The sequence below is a fragment of the Jaculus jaculus genome, chromosome 1 (assembly GCF_020740685.1).
Source record: "Jaculus jaculus isolate mJacJac1 chromosome 1, mJacJac1.mat.Y.cur, whole genome shotgun sequence".
NCBI classification, from domain to species: domain Eukaryota; kingdom Metazoa; phylum Chordata; class Mammalia; order Rodentia; family Dipodidae; genus Jaculus; species Jaculus jaculus.
In genome coordinates, this window is record NC_059102.1 from 257,899,136 (window position 1) to 257,915,103 (window position 15,968).

Below are 15,968 nucleotides of genomic sequence, written 5' to 3' on the forward strand. Positions count from 1 at the left end.
TTTTCCACAGGGAAATGATGACACAAGAAGAGGCTGAGAGTGGCCTGCCCCCACAGTGGCAGGTTGGGTCTGGGACACAGTGCTGGGTTTGAACCTTGAGCTTTAAACCGTCTGGGTGTATGGCCTAGGGCCAGTAGCTTAACTTCTTTGAGACTTAATTGCCTCATCTGTTTAAAAGAAAATTGGGAGATTAACTCTAGCCTTGTCTAGCTCTTATGAGAACTACACGGAATCATTGGTGAGGCTCGGGGGAAGGTATAAGCATACTGACAGGTATCCAGTGCAGGACACCTGCATCCACCTGTCCGGGATTTTAACCACAGCATCTGAGGAAAGGAGCTGGGCTGTGAGGAGCCAACAAGTTCTAGAAGGCCAGAGGCTGGAGACTGGGCCTGGTAAGGGAGCTTGCTTGAGTAGCAGTGGACCTGTCCAGCTACAGAGGCTGGCTTCCTCTTTCATGCTCTAGTGACACCCTGCCTGGGTCCCTCTGTAGGCCGCCCCCAGCCCTTTCTACTTCTGTGTCTCTGCACGCTCCTGTAACCCATCCCTACCCTCAGCAACTCAAGCACTGTACTTCTCAAAGGCCAGACTGGGACTGGGCGAAGGGAGCAACAGCCTACCAGGCCTGCCATCTGAGAGCCAGGGACACTGCTCTGGTTGGGTAGGTGTGAGGGTAGAAAGTTCAAAGGATAAGTGGCTTCCCATATCGCAGGTGTCCCTAAAGATGTGATCTAGACTCATGTTCCCTCTTACTCCCTCTGTGTGACCCAAGAAGCCAGGAGATTCCTTTCTATGAACCCCTACTGCCCAGCAAGGGATAGCCCAGGACCCTTTGTTTACACACCAGTGTTAAGGTTTGGCTTCCATTCTGTATGATCTCAGGCAAAATATTTGGTGGGCAGGGTGGGCCTTTCAGACCCTTCTGAGGCCTCAGGGCTGTCAAAGCCATGTAAGTGGCACAAGTGGCCTGGAACTGTGGATGCTGGCCCGATGAGTCTGGGGCTTGCACACCTGTGGGGGATGGGCAGTGTGGCCACAATGGCCCTGGGCGCTGGACCATGTAGAGCTCCAGCTTAGTCCCCAAATACTAGGGACTCTGGTTCCAGGCCACTCTTTGCTGGACAGGAAGCTGGGCCATGACTGCGGCCAGGACTGGTTGGGCACTCGGTCTGATCAGGGGAGCAAGACCAAGACCACTTTCATCAGCACGCAGCCCCTTCCAGTTGGCACTCAGCTCCTTGAGGGACAGAAGCTCCTGCACACTCCCGAGTGTGCAGAGGGAGTGCCATAGAGGGCCTGCACTGTCCAGGCACTTTGGTGGAGGGCCATCTCCCACATGAATCCCAGTCTCCAGACAAGCTCCACATCCCATCCTCAAGTAAGTGGGTTCTTTGTTGTTGGTAGTGCCTCTCAAGCCAGGGGCCTTGACTGCTATTGATCTCACAGCTCCAAAGATTTCTGCTGTAATCTCAAAATATTCAATGTGTGCTGGGGTACTGTAGGGTCTCCTCCACATGGCGTATTCCTATCCCCACCCCAGCTCTGCATTCCTGCTTTTCATCCACAAGTATTACTGAGCTCCTAATGTTTACCAAGCACAAAGCAAGAACTTCAGATAAGACTGCAGGTTTTCACAAATCAGAAGAGGCAGAGTTAGAAACCGTCAAAACTGCTGCACACAGGACAGTCCTCCCTCACCTTACCTATCCCACCTTTGGCTTGGACCTTACCCTCATTCCTGGACCTGCCTGGGTTGCTAGTCCCAAGCTCTCAGCTATGATGTGGGTTTCACATGCTGCTTTGTAACAAACACCAATATTATTTTGTAGTGGGAACTGCATTTGGTCCAGACTGGCACACTGGCTCTGAGATGCTTCAGGTCCTATCCCTGAGCCCCAGTTAAATAAAAGGAATCAGCAAGTGAGCCCAGTGAGCCAGACAGCACTCGTGAGTTCCCTCACTGAAACAGCCAAGGTCCCTGCCCTTGTATCTTGGAAGATAATGTATGGAGAGGAGAGGATGGGAGAGGTCTTTCTGGAAGCAAGGGTGGGGAATAGCTAGGAAGAGGCAGGGAAAGCATTTTGGGCAAAAAGATGGCTTTGAAGGATGCTTTAAAGGCAGAGAAGTGCCTGGTGTGAGCTGGGACAGTAAGGAGGCTGCTAGTGGGTTTGTGTTGAGGAAAAGAGAGAGAATTGGATCAGGGTCAAGCCTGAAAGGCCTAGACAACAAGGCCACGGTGGCTGGGCTTTCCCCAAGGCCGTGTTTGCAGTGGTGACTTCTAATGTTTATGATGAGTGAAGAACCTATGGAGGGCTGGAGGGATGGATTAGTGGTTAAGGCATTTGTCTGCAAAGCCAAAGGACCTTGGTTCGATTCTCCAGGACCCACGTAAGCCAGATGCACAAGGGGGCACATGCATCTCTGACTTTCTCGAATAAGTACAACTTAAAAAATTAAAAAAAAAAAAAAAAGCTGAAAAAGAACCTGTGAAGCTGGGCATGGTGGCACATGCATTTAATTTCAGCACTTGGGAGACAGAGGTAGGAGGATCACTGTGAGTTCAAGGACACCCTGAGACTACATAGTGAATTCCAGGTGAGCCTGAGCTAGAGTGAGACCCTACCTCAAAAAACAAACAAACAAAAAAAATCAACAACAAAACAAAAGAGGGGAGAGCCAGAGCAACTCCAGGTTGGGAGTCAGTCACTGTTGGCAGCAATTCTGAGTGTTTTGTTTGTTTAGAGGCAATTTCTCTATGTTGTACACGCTGATCTCAAATTCCTGGCATCAGCTGTTCCTCCTGTCTCAACCTTTCAATTAGCTGGGTCTACAAGTATACACCCACCAGGCTAGGCTTCTGAGACACTTTCTAAGGGAACACTTCCTCCAAAGCCCTAGTCTGATGACCATAGCCCCAGGAAATCCCTCTGCTATCCTCCCCACTCTTGGCTTGTTACTATAGCAGGAAAGGAACAAAATGCAGTGGCCAGTTTCTAGATGTCAGGCAGGCAGGTTTCAATCTTAGCTCTTCCAGTCATCAGCCAGTCACCCACATCTACTCATTTCACCAGCTGTGAAATGGGTTCAAAATGACCCACCTTGTAGGGCCCGTGAAGCATGTAGAGCATGGCCTTCCACTTAAAAGTAGACAGCGCACACTCAATCAGGCCTGCTCTTAGGCATGGTGTTTTATATTTATGAAGCCAGGATCAAATGTACAGTCAATGGGCAGGAACCTTCAACTGGTGGCGCAGGTTGGCATTCAGTGTCCTGGGCTGGAGGAACATGGTTTCAGGTTTTGAGTGGCTGGGTCTCCCTGCCTGTCTCTCCCCTTGGACTGGAAGCACCTCTAAGACAGGGGTAGATCTTGTCTGTGCCACCCCAGTGCTCAGCAGAGTGTTGGCCTTAAGTGTCAGCCACACCCTGGGGTAGACTTGCTCAATCTTAGTGTCAAGGAAGCAGGGCCAGGAAAAGAAGCCAGTCACTTGATCCCTCCTTGCACATTTCCCCATCTCCACTAGAGCTCTCTAGTGTCCCTTTTCACATAGGGCAGGGCTCTGGTGTCCCTGCTGGGGGCCTTGGGCAAGACTGTTTTCTCTGTCACTTGAAGGGGTCATATGGGGCTCTGATACCCCAGGGGACTCTGCCAGTGGCTTCCCAAGACTGTCAAATGAGCTTGCAGGGAGGGGTTGGGAACACCCTCAACAGCCTGAGGAACAAGGGGCTCCTGCTTGCCCCTCCCCAGACTTCTGCCTCCTGCCCTGCTGTAAGTACAGCCCCATACTGAGGACAGAGAGATGGACACGATGGCCTTCCTCTCAGTGGGCAGTGACTGTCCCTTCCCCCTTAAAAGAACGATAACACTATAACACAGGCTCAGTCCACACATCACACCACAACACAAGCCTATTGTTTTGGGGTGCTGCGCAGGGAATCTAGGGCCTTACATATGCTGGGCAAGCGCTGTACCACTGAGCAACAGCCCAGTCCACAACCTGTCTTTTGCTCATTAAGCAGAAAGAATGATGTTCTGGAAAATAATTGATTCTACAAAGCTGAGCACAAACTATATGTGAACACTTTGCCAAGGGCTGGGACTTGGAGATCTGGGTTCTGGGTTTGGCCCGAGGCTAATCTCTTGTTTAACCTAGGCCTCTGTGTTCCCACCTGTGAAACAGGGAGCATTCATTGCTTCTGCTCACTTCTTGGAGATCTGGTAAGACTCAGAGGAAATACAAATGTGTTTGAAACCATGTAACACAGGGCAGGAGAGGGAGAGTGCTTTTCTTTCAATCTCTCCCAAGATCCTGGCCTTGCATCCACACAGTAGCTATGCAGAAAGCAGGTTCAGGCAGGGAAGGAAAGAGTGCTAACAAGAAGTCCTGAACCTTTGTGGACACCCACTTTGCTGCAGAACAGATGAAAACAAGGAGTTTTTCCACAGAAAATGGCATCAAGTGGACCCCTGGCTTTGCATGTGATTTCATGTCTGAGGATCCCTCAACCTCCAAGCCCCAGGAACAGAAATTCCAACAGAGTTCTTGAGCTCAGTAGCCACCCACAAGTGGGGTGAGGTGGGGAAAACCCAGAAGCTATGTACAAATGCAAGGTGCCCTAACATAGCACCAGGCTGAGACCTTCTTCCTTGGGACTTTCCTGTACCTGGGCCAAGTGCCAGGTACACAGGACTGCCATTACAGGAGGGACTTGGGACTAGTCTTGCTGCTTGTGGGTGGAATAGAGGGCCCTTTGCTCAGGTAATGTTTCTTGGCAGGGCCTTGGGGTGTCTGGAATGTTCTGTCTCAGGCATCTCACACAGGTTCATTTTAGTTCTGTTGCTTCACAGGGAATGGACGCCATAGGCCTAGCCTGCTGCCTCCCCTTCACGGAAATCATGGGTGACAGAAAAGCTCAAAGTGCTCCAGTATAGTGAGGGATCACAAAGAGGTGCCATAGGCTCTGTCTCATGTCTTCCTTTCTCCTTGGGGCTCCATTTCAGGCTCTGAGGTAGAGGGCACAAATTCAGGCTCTTGTGTGGGGGCCAAAGGGGAGTGGGTTCAAGCAAGGAAGAGGAACACAAGGGAACCCCAGCCCAGGCCTGCCCTTGTGCCTCAACCCCAGCTAGCCTGAAGGCTTAGACTGGCACTGCATTCAAAGTCACCCAAGATCCTTCACCAGCCTTTTCCCAGCCTGTTCTCAAGGGGTCTGGTAGGTGCGTCTACTTCACAGCTACTGCATGCAAGGACACCACATAGTTCTTACTCTCCGCTAGTCTGCACCCTCCCCCTCCCAGCCCAAGGCCTAGGGCCTCCTTAAGAGAGAAATAGGTTTATTTCTTGTCCAGCTGAACTGAACTTCTGGAGAGATGGGTGGTGCCACCATATGCCCTCTGTCCCGCTGGGAGACTTGTGGCGGCATGGTCCAGCCCCTGGGTGGGTGGGGGGGATCAGCTCCTTTTCACAGATTAATGCCAGGGGGTCAGGTAGTTGACACGACTGTGGAGAGAAAGAGGGGTGAGGTGGAGACTCTAGGGTGTCCTGATCAGATTGTCCTTTCCTAGCCCCTACTCCCAGCCCACCTTTCTCCTTCCGGGCTCTGAAAACAGTTTCTATCCAGTCTCTGCATGGACCCAGAGCCTTCAATGCTCCCTATTTTCTTTTCATATACTTTTGGCTATTCTCTCCCCTACACCTTCAATTTGCCTCATCTCTATCTCCCACTGACCCCCAACTATGAGACATATAGGATATTTTTTTGTATGTTTGTTTGTTTCAAGATAGGTCTTCAATCTAGCTCAGGCTGACTTGGAACAACTCACTTTGTAGCCCCAGGCTTGTCTCAAACTCATGGCAATCCTACTTCTACCTCTGGAATGCTGAGATTAAAGGCATGTGCCACCATGCCTAGCAAGTCATAGGTTTTTCAGGCATTTATAAACCTTCTCCATTAGGTATTAAATGGTAGTAAACAAGTTTTCCCATGTGTACATGGGGAAGGTAATTTAACATGAACAATAATACCACAGTCTGGATTCTATAAACTAGTGTGAAACAGAGCTGGTAGGGAGAGGCTAAGGAGATGGGCATCTGGGCTAGCTTGAAGAACGAGGAGGGGTGCTGAAAAGATGGCTCAGAGCTTCAGGGGGCTAGCTTGTAAAGTCTGATGGCCCAGGTTCAATTCCCCAGTGTCCACATAGAGCTAGATGCACAGAGTGGCACATGCATCTGGAGTTCCTTTACAGTGGCAGGAGGCCCTGGCGTGCCCATGCTCTCTGTCTCACTCTCTTTCCTATATATACATTTTTTTGGGGGGGGGGGGAGGAGTTTCGAGGTAGGGTTTCACTCAAGATTAGGCTAAACTGGAATTCACCTTGTAGTCTCAGGGTGGCCTGGAACTCACAGCGATTCTCCTACCTCTGCCTCCTGAGTGCTGGAATTAAAGGCTTGCACCACCAGGCCCGGCTAATAATTTTTTTAATGACGGCAGGGCTGAGGAGATGGCTCAGTGGTTAAAGGCGTTTGCTTGCAAAGCTTGCCGGACCTGGGTTCAATTCCCCAGTACCCACATAAAGCCAGATGTCCTGGTGTGCCCATAGTGCCTATCTGTCTCTCAAATAAATAAAAAATTAAAAATGATCGAGGAGGGACTTTGTGAGTGCAGAGCGCACAAGCAAAGGCTGGGGAACGGGGTTCTTGGGTTGTGCTGGTGTCTGGAGGCACCAACAAGTCTGGCATTGCTGAATTTCACAGGGCAGGGCCGGAGAGGAGCGGCAGAGCCAACTTACTTGTCATAGTTGGCCCAAGGTATCACAACGCTGCACATTTGCACCCTACATCTGAGCCTTTACTGATGGGCGACCCTGCTGAGAGTGCCACTGTGCACATCCCGGGAGACAGACTGCCGCTCTGTCCTTCATGGTTTTTATGTCTGCTTACCTGTTTCCCAGGTGCCCCTCACTCTCACCGCACCCCCACCCACCAGCCTTCTGTGGGTCACTCCTGGTGGGAAATGCACTCCCACCGTGCGCCCAGTGAGCCGTACTTCCGACAACACTTAAGAGGGTCGCCCCTCTTTTGGAAGCTCACTTCACAAGTGGCGAGGTGGGCTGCGGGCAGGGCGGGGCACCCCCTACCTGTAGTGGGAGCTGAAGCTCCGGAAGACGTTCCTACGGAAGAACGGGGTGCGGGAGGGGCGAGGTAAGCCGGGGTGGAGGGTACGCCCCGCCAGCCCCGATGAGCACCCCCACTCCCCGAGGATGGAGGTGACAGGCTCAAGTGGCCAAGCCCCCACCTCCCCTCCTCCGGGCGGGGCCCCGGGGCGCGTGGCGTCACTTACAGCGAGTCGAAGGGTAGAGGCTTCTGTCCGTAGCGGTCTAGACTGGGGTTCTGGTTGAGGCAGTACTGGGGCGGGCCACGGGCGCGGGGGAGGGACGGGTAAGCCAGGGCAGCGCGGACCCCACTCACGCCCCACGCCGGCCCCGCCCGGAGACCGCGGCCCAGGACGCTGGGACAGCCGGCCCCGGATCTCCTCGCTCCCTACCCCCTTGTGACCCCCCGCTTTAGGCGCCCCACATCAGGACCCCTAGGGGACCAGCCAGCGAGCATCCTTCCCTACCCGCCAGCATTGCGTCACTTCGGGCTTCAAGTACCGCACCGCGTAGCCGCTGAAACTCTCAACTGCGAAGAGAACCCACCTTAGGGACCTAGCGCAGCTCGGGTAGGCGCCCCCTTCCTCACCGAAGCCCCGCCCACCCACCCACAAGCGCCTCCCCAGACAAGCCCCGCCCATGTGCATCGCCTCCCTGTTCGGCAGGGCTCGTTCCAGAACCGTCGGTGGCCTCCTTGGCCTGGACATGGTGCCCCTGCCCCAAACGGGCGTCGAGTCCAGGTCCCTGTGCCGGTCTCAGTCTGGCCTGTACCCAACGATTCCCCAGCCTCTTCCCTGCGCCCGCAATGCTGGTCTGTGTGCCCACAGTTCTCGCTCCGGGTTCCAGGAGTGCCACCTTCCGCTTGCCCCCTCCTCCGCACTAGGGCATCCTTCGCGCCTGGCAGACTGACCCCTCTTGTTCACGCAGGGCAGTTTGCACTCCCAAGCCTTGGACACGAAGTGGGACCAATCCTCAATGGCGCGCGTGAAGCAGGGCCAGTCGATCCGGTTGATGCCTGGCGCGATGGGCGCGAGCTTTCCATCGTGGTACCTGCGTCGGAGCTTCTGGCCTGTTGCTGTGAAGTTCTGCGGGGGGGATGGAGGTCAGGCCCACAGTGGCAAGGGCAAAAGCCTGCACGCTTCCCAGACCGCCCCAAGCACCTGAGCTGACACTGGTCCCCCCTGACCACGGGGGTGCTGAAAGCCAGGACCTGGGTTGGATGGGGTGGGGTTCCAAGCAGGCGTCTGAGGTTCTCGGTGTCTGCTCTGGAAGCAGAGCCTAGAACCTGAGGTGCCAGCAGGGCCTGGGTGCTGATGGTACCTCTGAGCAAACCCAGAGCTAGGGTCAAGGACACTCACCAAGCACTGCAGGGGTTGGTTGGGGACCCCCAGGAGTGTGAAGTGAGCGTTGTCAAACTCATCTGTTGAAAGAAAATAAAAGAAGAGGAGATGGTGTCCGTTCCACCAGCCCTTATAGGCCCACACAGTGCTTTAATTAAAAGAAAAAAACACACTAAGTTTTTAAATATCTAAAATAAAATAGTATCCATATTCTTGCAATAAAATAAACTACATACATAAATCTAAAAAAAAAAATGAAACCATAGAAGTATTAGAAAACAGTATGGACAAAATGTCCTGTTAGCCTGGGGTGGAGGGATGCCTTACTAATTCCACCCAAAAGTCCACAAGCTGAAAGAAAAAGATCAGTAACTTCGACTAAATAAAAATAAACAAGAAAGAATCAAAAGACAAATGGGAGCTAGGCGGGCACGTAGGCCTTTAATCCCACCACTCGGGAAACAGAGGTAGGAGGATCACCATGAGTTCAAGGCCACCCTGAGACTACATAGTGAATTCCAGGTCAGCCTGAGGTAGAGTGAGACCTCGAACAGCCCCCAAATATACATACATACATACATACATACATACATATATAGAGGGGAGATGAGAATCTATGAAATGTGTTTATATTAGCAAGCAATGGAAACACACATCATTAGACACTGAGGCTGATCCCTTTCAGGGGTGTGCGTATATGTCAATGAGTGAATTGTTATAGCACTTTAAGGTTTGAAACTGTCACTTTATCGCTTTTATTGAAAGCATATAGAAGCCAAGTGTGACAGTACAGGTCTGTAATCCCAACACTCAAGAGGTTGCAGCAGGAGGATCACTAGTTCCAGGCCAATCTCGTCGACATAGTGAGACTTTGGTTCAAAAAACAAAAAGGCATCTGGGGCAGGGTGGGTCCTTGTAGCTTGGTGGTATAACACTTGCCTAATAGGTGCAAGACCCTGAGGTTTTGCACTGCAAAAAATTTTTTTAAACTTAATGGTTATAATTGAATAGACATAAAAATCAGAGTTGGGCTGGAGACATGGCTTAGCAGTTAAGGCAAGTACTTGCCTGCAAAGCCAAAGGACCCAGGTTTGATTCCCCATTACCCATGTAAAGTCAGGTGCACACGGAGGCACATGTGTCTGGAGTTCGTTTGCAGTGACTAGAGACCCTGGTGTGCCCATCCTCTCCCTCTATCTGCTTCTCTCTCAAATAAATAAAAATATTTAATTTAAAAAACCAGAGTTTTCCTTGTAAGTCTAGAGTCTAGAACCTTTGTTCAGCTGGGCGGGGGTAGTGCTGCAGCTGCTCCTGTAGCCGGACCGGACACTGACATCCTCAGCTTTGTAACCCAATGGGGCCAAGCAGTGACCCTGGACTCTCCCCTCCCTTCTTGCCCACCCTGGCACCAAATCCTGTGGCCTTTATCTCCTAAATACCTTCTCAATCCATGCACAGTAATTCCACGGGCCTGTGAGGCCCTTCACCCCAAAGGCGTACGATGCCCTTACATTTTCATGGGAGATGTGGGGAGACCTTTCACTCCCTTGAGGAGATGCAGGGCAGCTGGGCAGAAGCTGTTCTGTTGTGATGGCAGTGACCCATCTCTGCACTGATGAGAGCCATAAGTACATTTAGGGCTGGGGAGATGGCTCAGCCTCAACACCTGAGTTCAGTCTTCCCCTGCTCTAGGCGGAAGTTGCGTGGCCTGGCATGCTGCAGTGAGATGGGGATCAGAGACAGGAGAATATCCCAGAGGCTCTTGGCAAGCACGGCAAAGAACAACAGTAGAGCAAATCTCAACATCAGCGCGAGATCCAGAGAAACCCTTTGCTTCATTCGGGTGAGGTGGAAAAGCAAGGACAAACCCAAAAGTTTTCTCTCGCTCTCTCTCTCTCTCTCACACACACACATACACATAAAGCATATGAACGCACAAAATATTTTTTAAAAAGAGATGCAAGCTGGGCATAGTGGCACACACCTTTAATCCCAGCACTTGGGAGGCTGAGGTAAGAGGGTCGTCATGAGTTTGAGACCAGCTTGAGCTTCAGGGTGAGTTCCAAGTCTGCCTGGGTTAGAGGTAGACCCTGCCTCACAAAACCACCACCAATAACAACAAAGAGCTGCACACACACGCATACTTCACTCATCCCACCACAGATGACTTTGCCAGTACTAGCCAGGCTGTGGGGTGCACAGCCATTTTCAGTACTCAGGAGGCTGAGACGGGGGAGAAGTGTTCCAAGGTCAGCCTGGTCTATATAGACATATTCTGTCTCCAAACAAAACACACAGGACAGGAAGGTCATCACCTGATGTGACCCCCTCAGCCTTGGGGAGCTGGAGTCGGGACATTCTCAGAAAGGTCCAAGAGAGGTGGCATTAAACATGAGCAGGGAAGGACAGCAGCAAGCAGGTTCACAATGCAGCTCAGCATGCTGTGAAGCTCTCAGGAGCCAGCTCTGAATTTGCTTTCTGTAGAGTGCTGGGCAACTACCTTGAATTCTACAGGCAGACATTGAGAGACTTGATAGATTTGAACTGAAGAACACTGCTGGCTACCTCATGCCTCCAGAACTCTGAGCCACAAGAAATCTCGTGTTGAAAGAGGAAAGAAAGAACAGGGCCCGTGACGAGGCAGTAGCATCTATCGAGCACATTGTGCTGGCAGCCGCTCAGTGCTTTTTGTGACTTATCTTATGCCAGACTCACAACAACCCTGGACAATCCTTGCCTGAATTTACTACTGAGGACCCTGGGGGATGCTTCTGGAAAGGAGGAGAGGGTGGAACTTCCCCACTTATCCTTTCCTCTGCCAATCTCAGCCCGTTCCTCTGAGGTTTTCGTCCTCCAACACCCACACCCCTTCTCTGACGGCCCACAGGGGACCCAGGGCTGCTGGTGGGGGGTGGCGACCTTTGCGGCAGTAGGTGGAGGACTGGCAGTGCTCATCCGAGAGGCAGGCCTTGACGCTGTCCATGTCCATGCGCCGCAGGGTGGGCAGGGCTGGGTGGTAGAGCTGATGTTTCACACCGGCCAGTGGGTTTCGTGAGCACTCCGGTGGGAACAGGATGGCCGGGGAAGCAAGCATGTGAGCGGAACCATCATCCCAGAGCACCATGTCAAAGCTGCGGGCCATGGCTGGGGAGCAGAAGGTCTGAGTGACATGCTCTTCCATGAGACACACACCCTTGGCCTATGCCTAGGTGACTAGGTGCCAAGCATTTCTTGAGCACTACTGTGTGCCAGTTAATGTTTTGAGAGCTCCACATGGGGCGGCAAGATCACGTATATGCATATATATGCACATATATACACATACACATTCACAAGCTGCACCCAGGGCGGTGAGGGGATCAGCACAGCACATAGGGGGTCTGGGACATTCTCAGGATGGTCTGAGAGAGGTGGCATTAAATACTGAGCAGGAAAAGACAGCAGCAAGCAGGATCAGGATGTAGCTCAGAATGCTGGATGGTTCTAAGGAGCCAACTCTGAATTTTTGCTTTTGCTCAAGTATCAGGCAATTATCTTGAATTCTGCAGGCAGATGTATGAGAGACGTGATAGATTTAAACTGTAGAACATTGCTGGTTACCTAATGCCTCTCTTAAAAACCAGATATTCCAAGGTCCAGTCATTATACTTTAGTGAACATTGGTTGAATCTGCTTGCTTGCTGCCTGACCCCAAGTTAGAGGTGAGAGATGGGTTGGGAGTTAGGTGGACAGGAGAAAAGAGGACCTTGGACCATGGGGATGGGACTGCATGGGGAGAGGCAGGGAAGTAGGGTGAGGAGAGGAAGGGAGAGAGGGCTCCTTGTTGCCACAGTGGTTACCTCATGTGTGGGGCATAGGCCCAGGTGCACAGGCTGGTAAGGGCTTTCCCTCTTCAACTGCTCACTAGGAGGAGGGGAGGTGGGTGGGCCTAATGGACAGCAGCTGGATAAGGGCGCATTGTGCACAGACAATGCCTACTGCAGCCTGATTGTGAGGTTGTGGCTCCCGGGGGCAACCCTGGCAATGTAGTTGGCTAGGGCCCTTAGGCACTGAGCACTCCCATTTTCTGAAAGTTGTGGTCACTGTGGTCTCTGTACGCAGCAGACACCTCAGAAGTGTCAGAGCTGGGGCTCTCTGGAGGGATGGCTGCTGGCCTCACAGCAGACTGCATGACCTTGGAGGAACCACAGCTTTTCTCTGGGCCTCAAGACTCTTTTCTGTTAGGCGCATAACCTAGGCCCTATAATAGGGCTGCTAGGAACTTGGAGGGCTTCTTCTCTCCCTGCAAACCTCAGGAAAGAGCATGCCACTGTCTGCCAGCCCTTGGGTCTTAGGGATAGAGATTAGCCATAGTCAGGCTGGGGATCAGGAAGAGTGGTGGCCTCAGCAGGTTGAGGATTAGCAGGTGATACTACACACACACACACACACACACACACACACACACACACACACACACGCACCCCACCTGGGGAGCTACAGGCCTCCTCCCTCCTGGGAAAGCCAGGCTATAGGTTTCTAAACCCAGCACCTCAAAGCCCTGGGATTAGAGACAGATAGATACTGTGAGGTTGGGAAACATGGGGAGAGCCTGTTCTTTCTCATATATTGCTTATTCACATATGCTTCACAGATCCTTGCCTACCTGCTGAGCCCGATGAGTCCTGGAGCCTCTTCTGTTGGATTCCTGTAAGATTTGCTTTCCAGTTGGTCATCCCTTGGTCCTTGAGCAGGACCCAAGGCCTCATTGTGGCATCTCCAAGTCCGTCCCCTTACAGAGACTTGTGCAGAGTTGACTCCATTCACAGCCATCTTTAAGTTGTGCCTGAACTTTTTAGCAAAAGAAATATCTTTATATGTTAGAAAACAGAAAGGAATATAGGAAGTATATTTATATATAGCTTAGCTAGTCATTTATAACTTCAGACCCTCTGTAATTGCTGCTCAGGTCAAGATATGGGGCACTAGCTTTGCAAAACAGCTCACTTGTTTCTTAAAAAGTAAAACATGAAGGGCTGGAGAGATGGCTTAGCAGTTAAGACTCTTGACCGTGAAGCCTAAGGACCCAGGTTCGATTCCCCAGATCCCAGGTAAGCCAGGAAAGGTGGTGCATGTGTCCAGAGTTGTTTGCAGCAGTTGAAGCCCTGGAGCACTCATTCTCTCTGTGTATTTGCCTCTTTCTCTCTCTCAAATAAATAAATTAATAAAAAATATTTTTTTAAAGTAAAGCATGAGCATGGTGGCATGTCTGTAATTCCAGCACTGAGGAGGCTGAGGCTAGAGGATCTCAAGCTTGAGGCCAGCCTGGCTGCATAGTAAAACCCTGACTCCAAAATAAAATAAAATAAAATAAATAAAATAACAAGTGAGACAAAAGTTTGTAATTTGAATTGAGTCACATGGAAGAGTCTACCTCTAGGGATTGTCCTAAGAGAAGTGAAAATATGCCCACACAATATCCTTGCATGTAAATATTCATGGCAACATGGTGTATACCCCAAAAGTAGAAACAAGCCTGGTGCCCCCGGGCTTGTGAGTGCGGAAACAAACGTTTCTATAGTATGACCACTCTTGGGTAACAAGAAATCAGTACTGGTGCATGCTACAATCTGGGTGATCCTCAAAAACATGTTTGATGAAAGAAACCAGACTCAGACTACTCCACAAATTATGCCATCTGTTTACATAAAATGTCCACACCAGCCAAATTTCCAGACAGGAGCAGATTAGCAGTTTCCTGGAGGGAGGGAGGAATGAAGAAAGGCTGCCATCCAGTGTGCAAGTGTTTATGGGAATGTAGGAGTGTCCTAATATGAGACAGTTACATTAAAACTCAGAGTGAGGCTGGAGAGATGGCTTAGCGGTTAAGGTGCTTGCCTGTGAAGCCTAAGGATCCAGGTTCGATTCTCCAGGTCCAGACAGATGTACAAGGGGCATCTGGAGTTAGTTTGCAGTGGCTAGAAGTCCTAGAGTGCCCATTCTCTCTCTGTCTTTCTGTTTCTAATAAGTAAATAAAATAAATATTGAAAATAATCAGAGTGGCTGGGCACTTGGGATGCAGAGGTCAGAGGATTGTCATGAGTTTGAGGCCACCTGAGACTACATAGTGAGTTCCAGGCCAGCCTGAGCTAGCATGAAACCCTGCTTCAAAAAAAAACAAAAACAAATTAAAAAAAAAAATCAGAGTGGTGGGCTGGAGAGATGACTCAGCAGCTGGAGGCACTTGCCTGCAGAGCGTGAAAGCCTGGGTATGGTTCCTCAGTTCCCACATAAAGCCAGAGGCACAATGTAGCCCAGGCTTTGTTTGCAGTGGCAAGAGGCCCTGGTGGGCTCATATTCTCTCTCTCTCTCCCTTTGCAACTGGATAAAAACATAATTTTGTTGTTTGTTTTTTTCAAGGTAATATCTTGCTCTGGCCTAGGCTTACCTAGAATTCATTATGTAAACTCATGGCAATCATCCTACCTCTGCCACCTGAGTGCTGGGATTAAAGTCATACACCACCATGCCCTACAAATAAATAATTTTTATTTTTAAATTTATTTATTTATATATATATTTTTGGTTTTTTGAGGCAAGGTCTCACTCTACCTTAGGCTGACCTGGAATTCACTATGGAGTCTCAGGGTGGCCTCGAACTCATGGTGATCCTCCTACCTCTGCCACCTGAGTGCTGGGATTAAAGGTGTGCACCACCATGACTGGCAATTTTTATTTTTTTAATGAAAGAGAGAGAGAGAGAATGTATGTGCTAGAGCCTTAGCCACTGCAAATGAACTCCAGATGTGTGGGCCACCTGTGTGCATGCGTAACTGTGTATCTGGTTTACATGGGTTCTGGAGAACTGAACCTGGATCCTTAGGCTTTGCAGGTAAGTGTCTTACCCACTAAGCAATCTCTCCAGCCCAAATAAATAATTTTTAAAAAATTTTGTTTGTATATTTATTTATTTGAGAGAGACAGACAGAGAGAGAAAGAGGCAGAGAAAGAGAGAGAGAATGGGCACGCCAGGGCCTCCAGCCACTGCAAATGAACTCCAGATGCATGCGCCCCCTTGTGCATCAGGCTAACATGGGTCCTGGGGAACCGAGCCTCGAACCGGGGTCCTTAGGCTTCACAGGCAAGCACTTAGCTGCTAAATAATGTTAATTTTAATTTTTGGGCTGGAGAGATGGCTTAGCAGTTAAGGCATTTGCCTTCAAAGCCAAAGGATTGTGGTTCAAGTCTTCAGGACCCACGTAAGCCAGATGCACAAGGGAGCACATGCATCTGGAGTTCCTTTGTAGTGGCTGGAGGCCCTGGTGCGCCCATTCTCTCTCTCTCTCTCTTTCTGTCTCTCTCTGCCTCTTTCTCTCTCTCAAATAAATAAATAAATAAATAAAATATATCTTAAAAAGTTAATTTCTTAGAAATTTAAAAAAGCATTTTAAAAGAGTTGTCTTCTTGAAACAGGTAGATTTTATTCATATAAACTATACTTC

At 50.4% G+C, this 15,968-nt stretch overlaps 1 protein-coding gene across 2 annotated transcripts; it reads right to left on the reverse strand.

Moving 5' to 3' along the window:
* Nucleotides 1–5,438: 5,438 nt before the first annotated feature.
* Nucleotides 5,439–11,629, reverse strand: LOC101596636 (testis, prostate and placenta expressed). Of its 2 annotated transcripts, none has more exons than XM_045141864.1 (7): nt 11,407–11,629; nt 8,506–8,567; nt 8,058–8,232; nt 7,595–7,676; nt 7,336–7,458; nt 7,133–7,165; nt 5,439–5,495 (listed from the first exon to the last, which is right to left on the reverse strand). In XM_045141864.1, the coding sequence occupies exons 1-7, from the start codon at nt 11,627–11,629 to the stop codon at nt 5,465–5,467; spliced, it is 729 nt and encodes a 242-aa protein (XP_044997799.1). In that variant the 3' UTR covers nt 5,439–5,464. The 2 variants fall into 2 exon arrangements, with proteins under 2 accessions (XP_044997799.1, XP_004663565.2); XM_004663508.2 differs by having other exon boundaries at nt 5,448–5,495; nt 7,336–7,400; nt 7,615–7,676.
* Nucleotides 11,630–15,968: the final 4,339 nt, after the last annotated feature.

What these genes read in the sequence shown, in the direction of transcription:
- LOC101596636 (XM_045141864.1), bottom strand. Translation starts at nt 11,629, where the DNA reads ATGGCCCGCAGCTTTGACATGGTGCTCTGGGATGATGGTTCCGCTCAC. An exon ending in ACCAACCCCTGCAGTGCTTG is followed by an intron (nt 8,233 to 8,505) that starts GTGAGTGTCCTT and finishes TCCCCCCCGCAG; the next exon opens with AACTTCACAGCAACAGGCCA. An exon ending in GTAGGGAAGGATGCTCGCTG is followed by an intron (nt 7,459 to 7,594) that starts GCTGGTCCCCTA and finishes GTGGGGCGTGAG; the next exon opens with TGGGGTCCGCGCTGCCCTGG.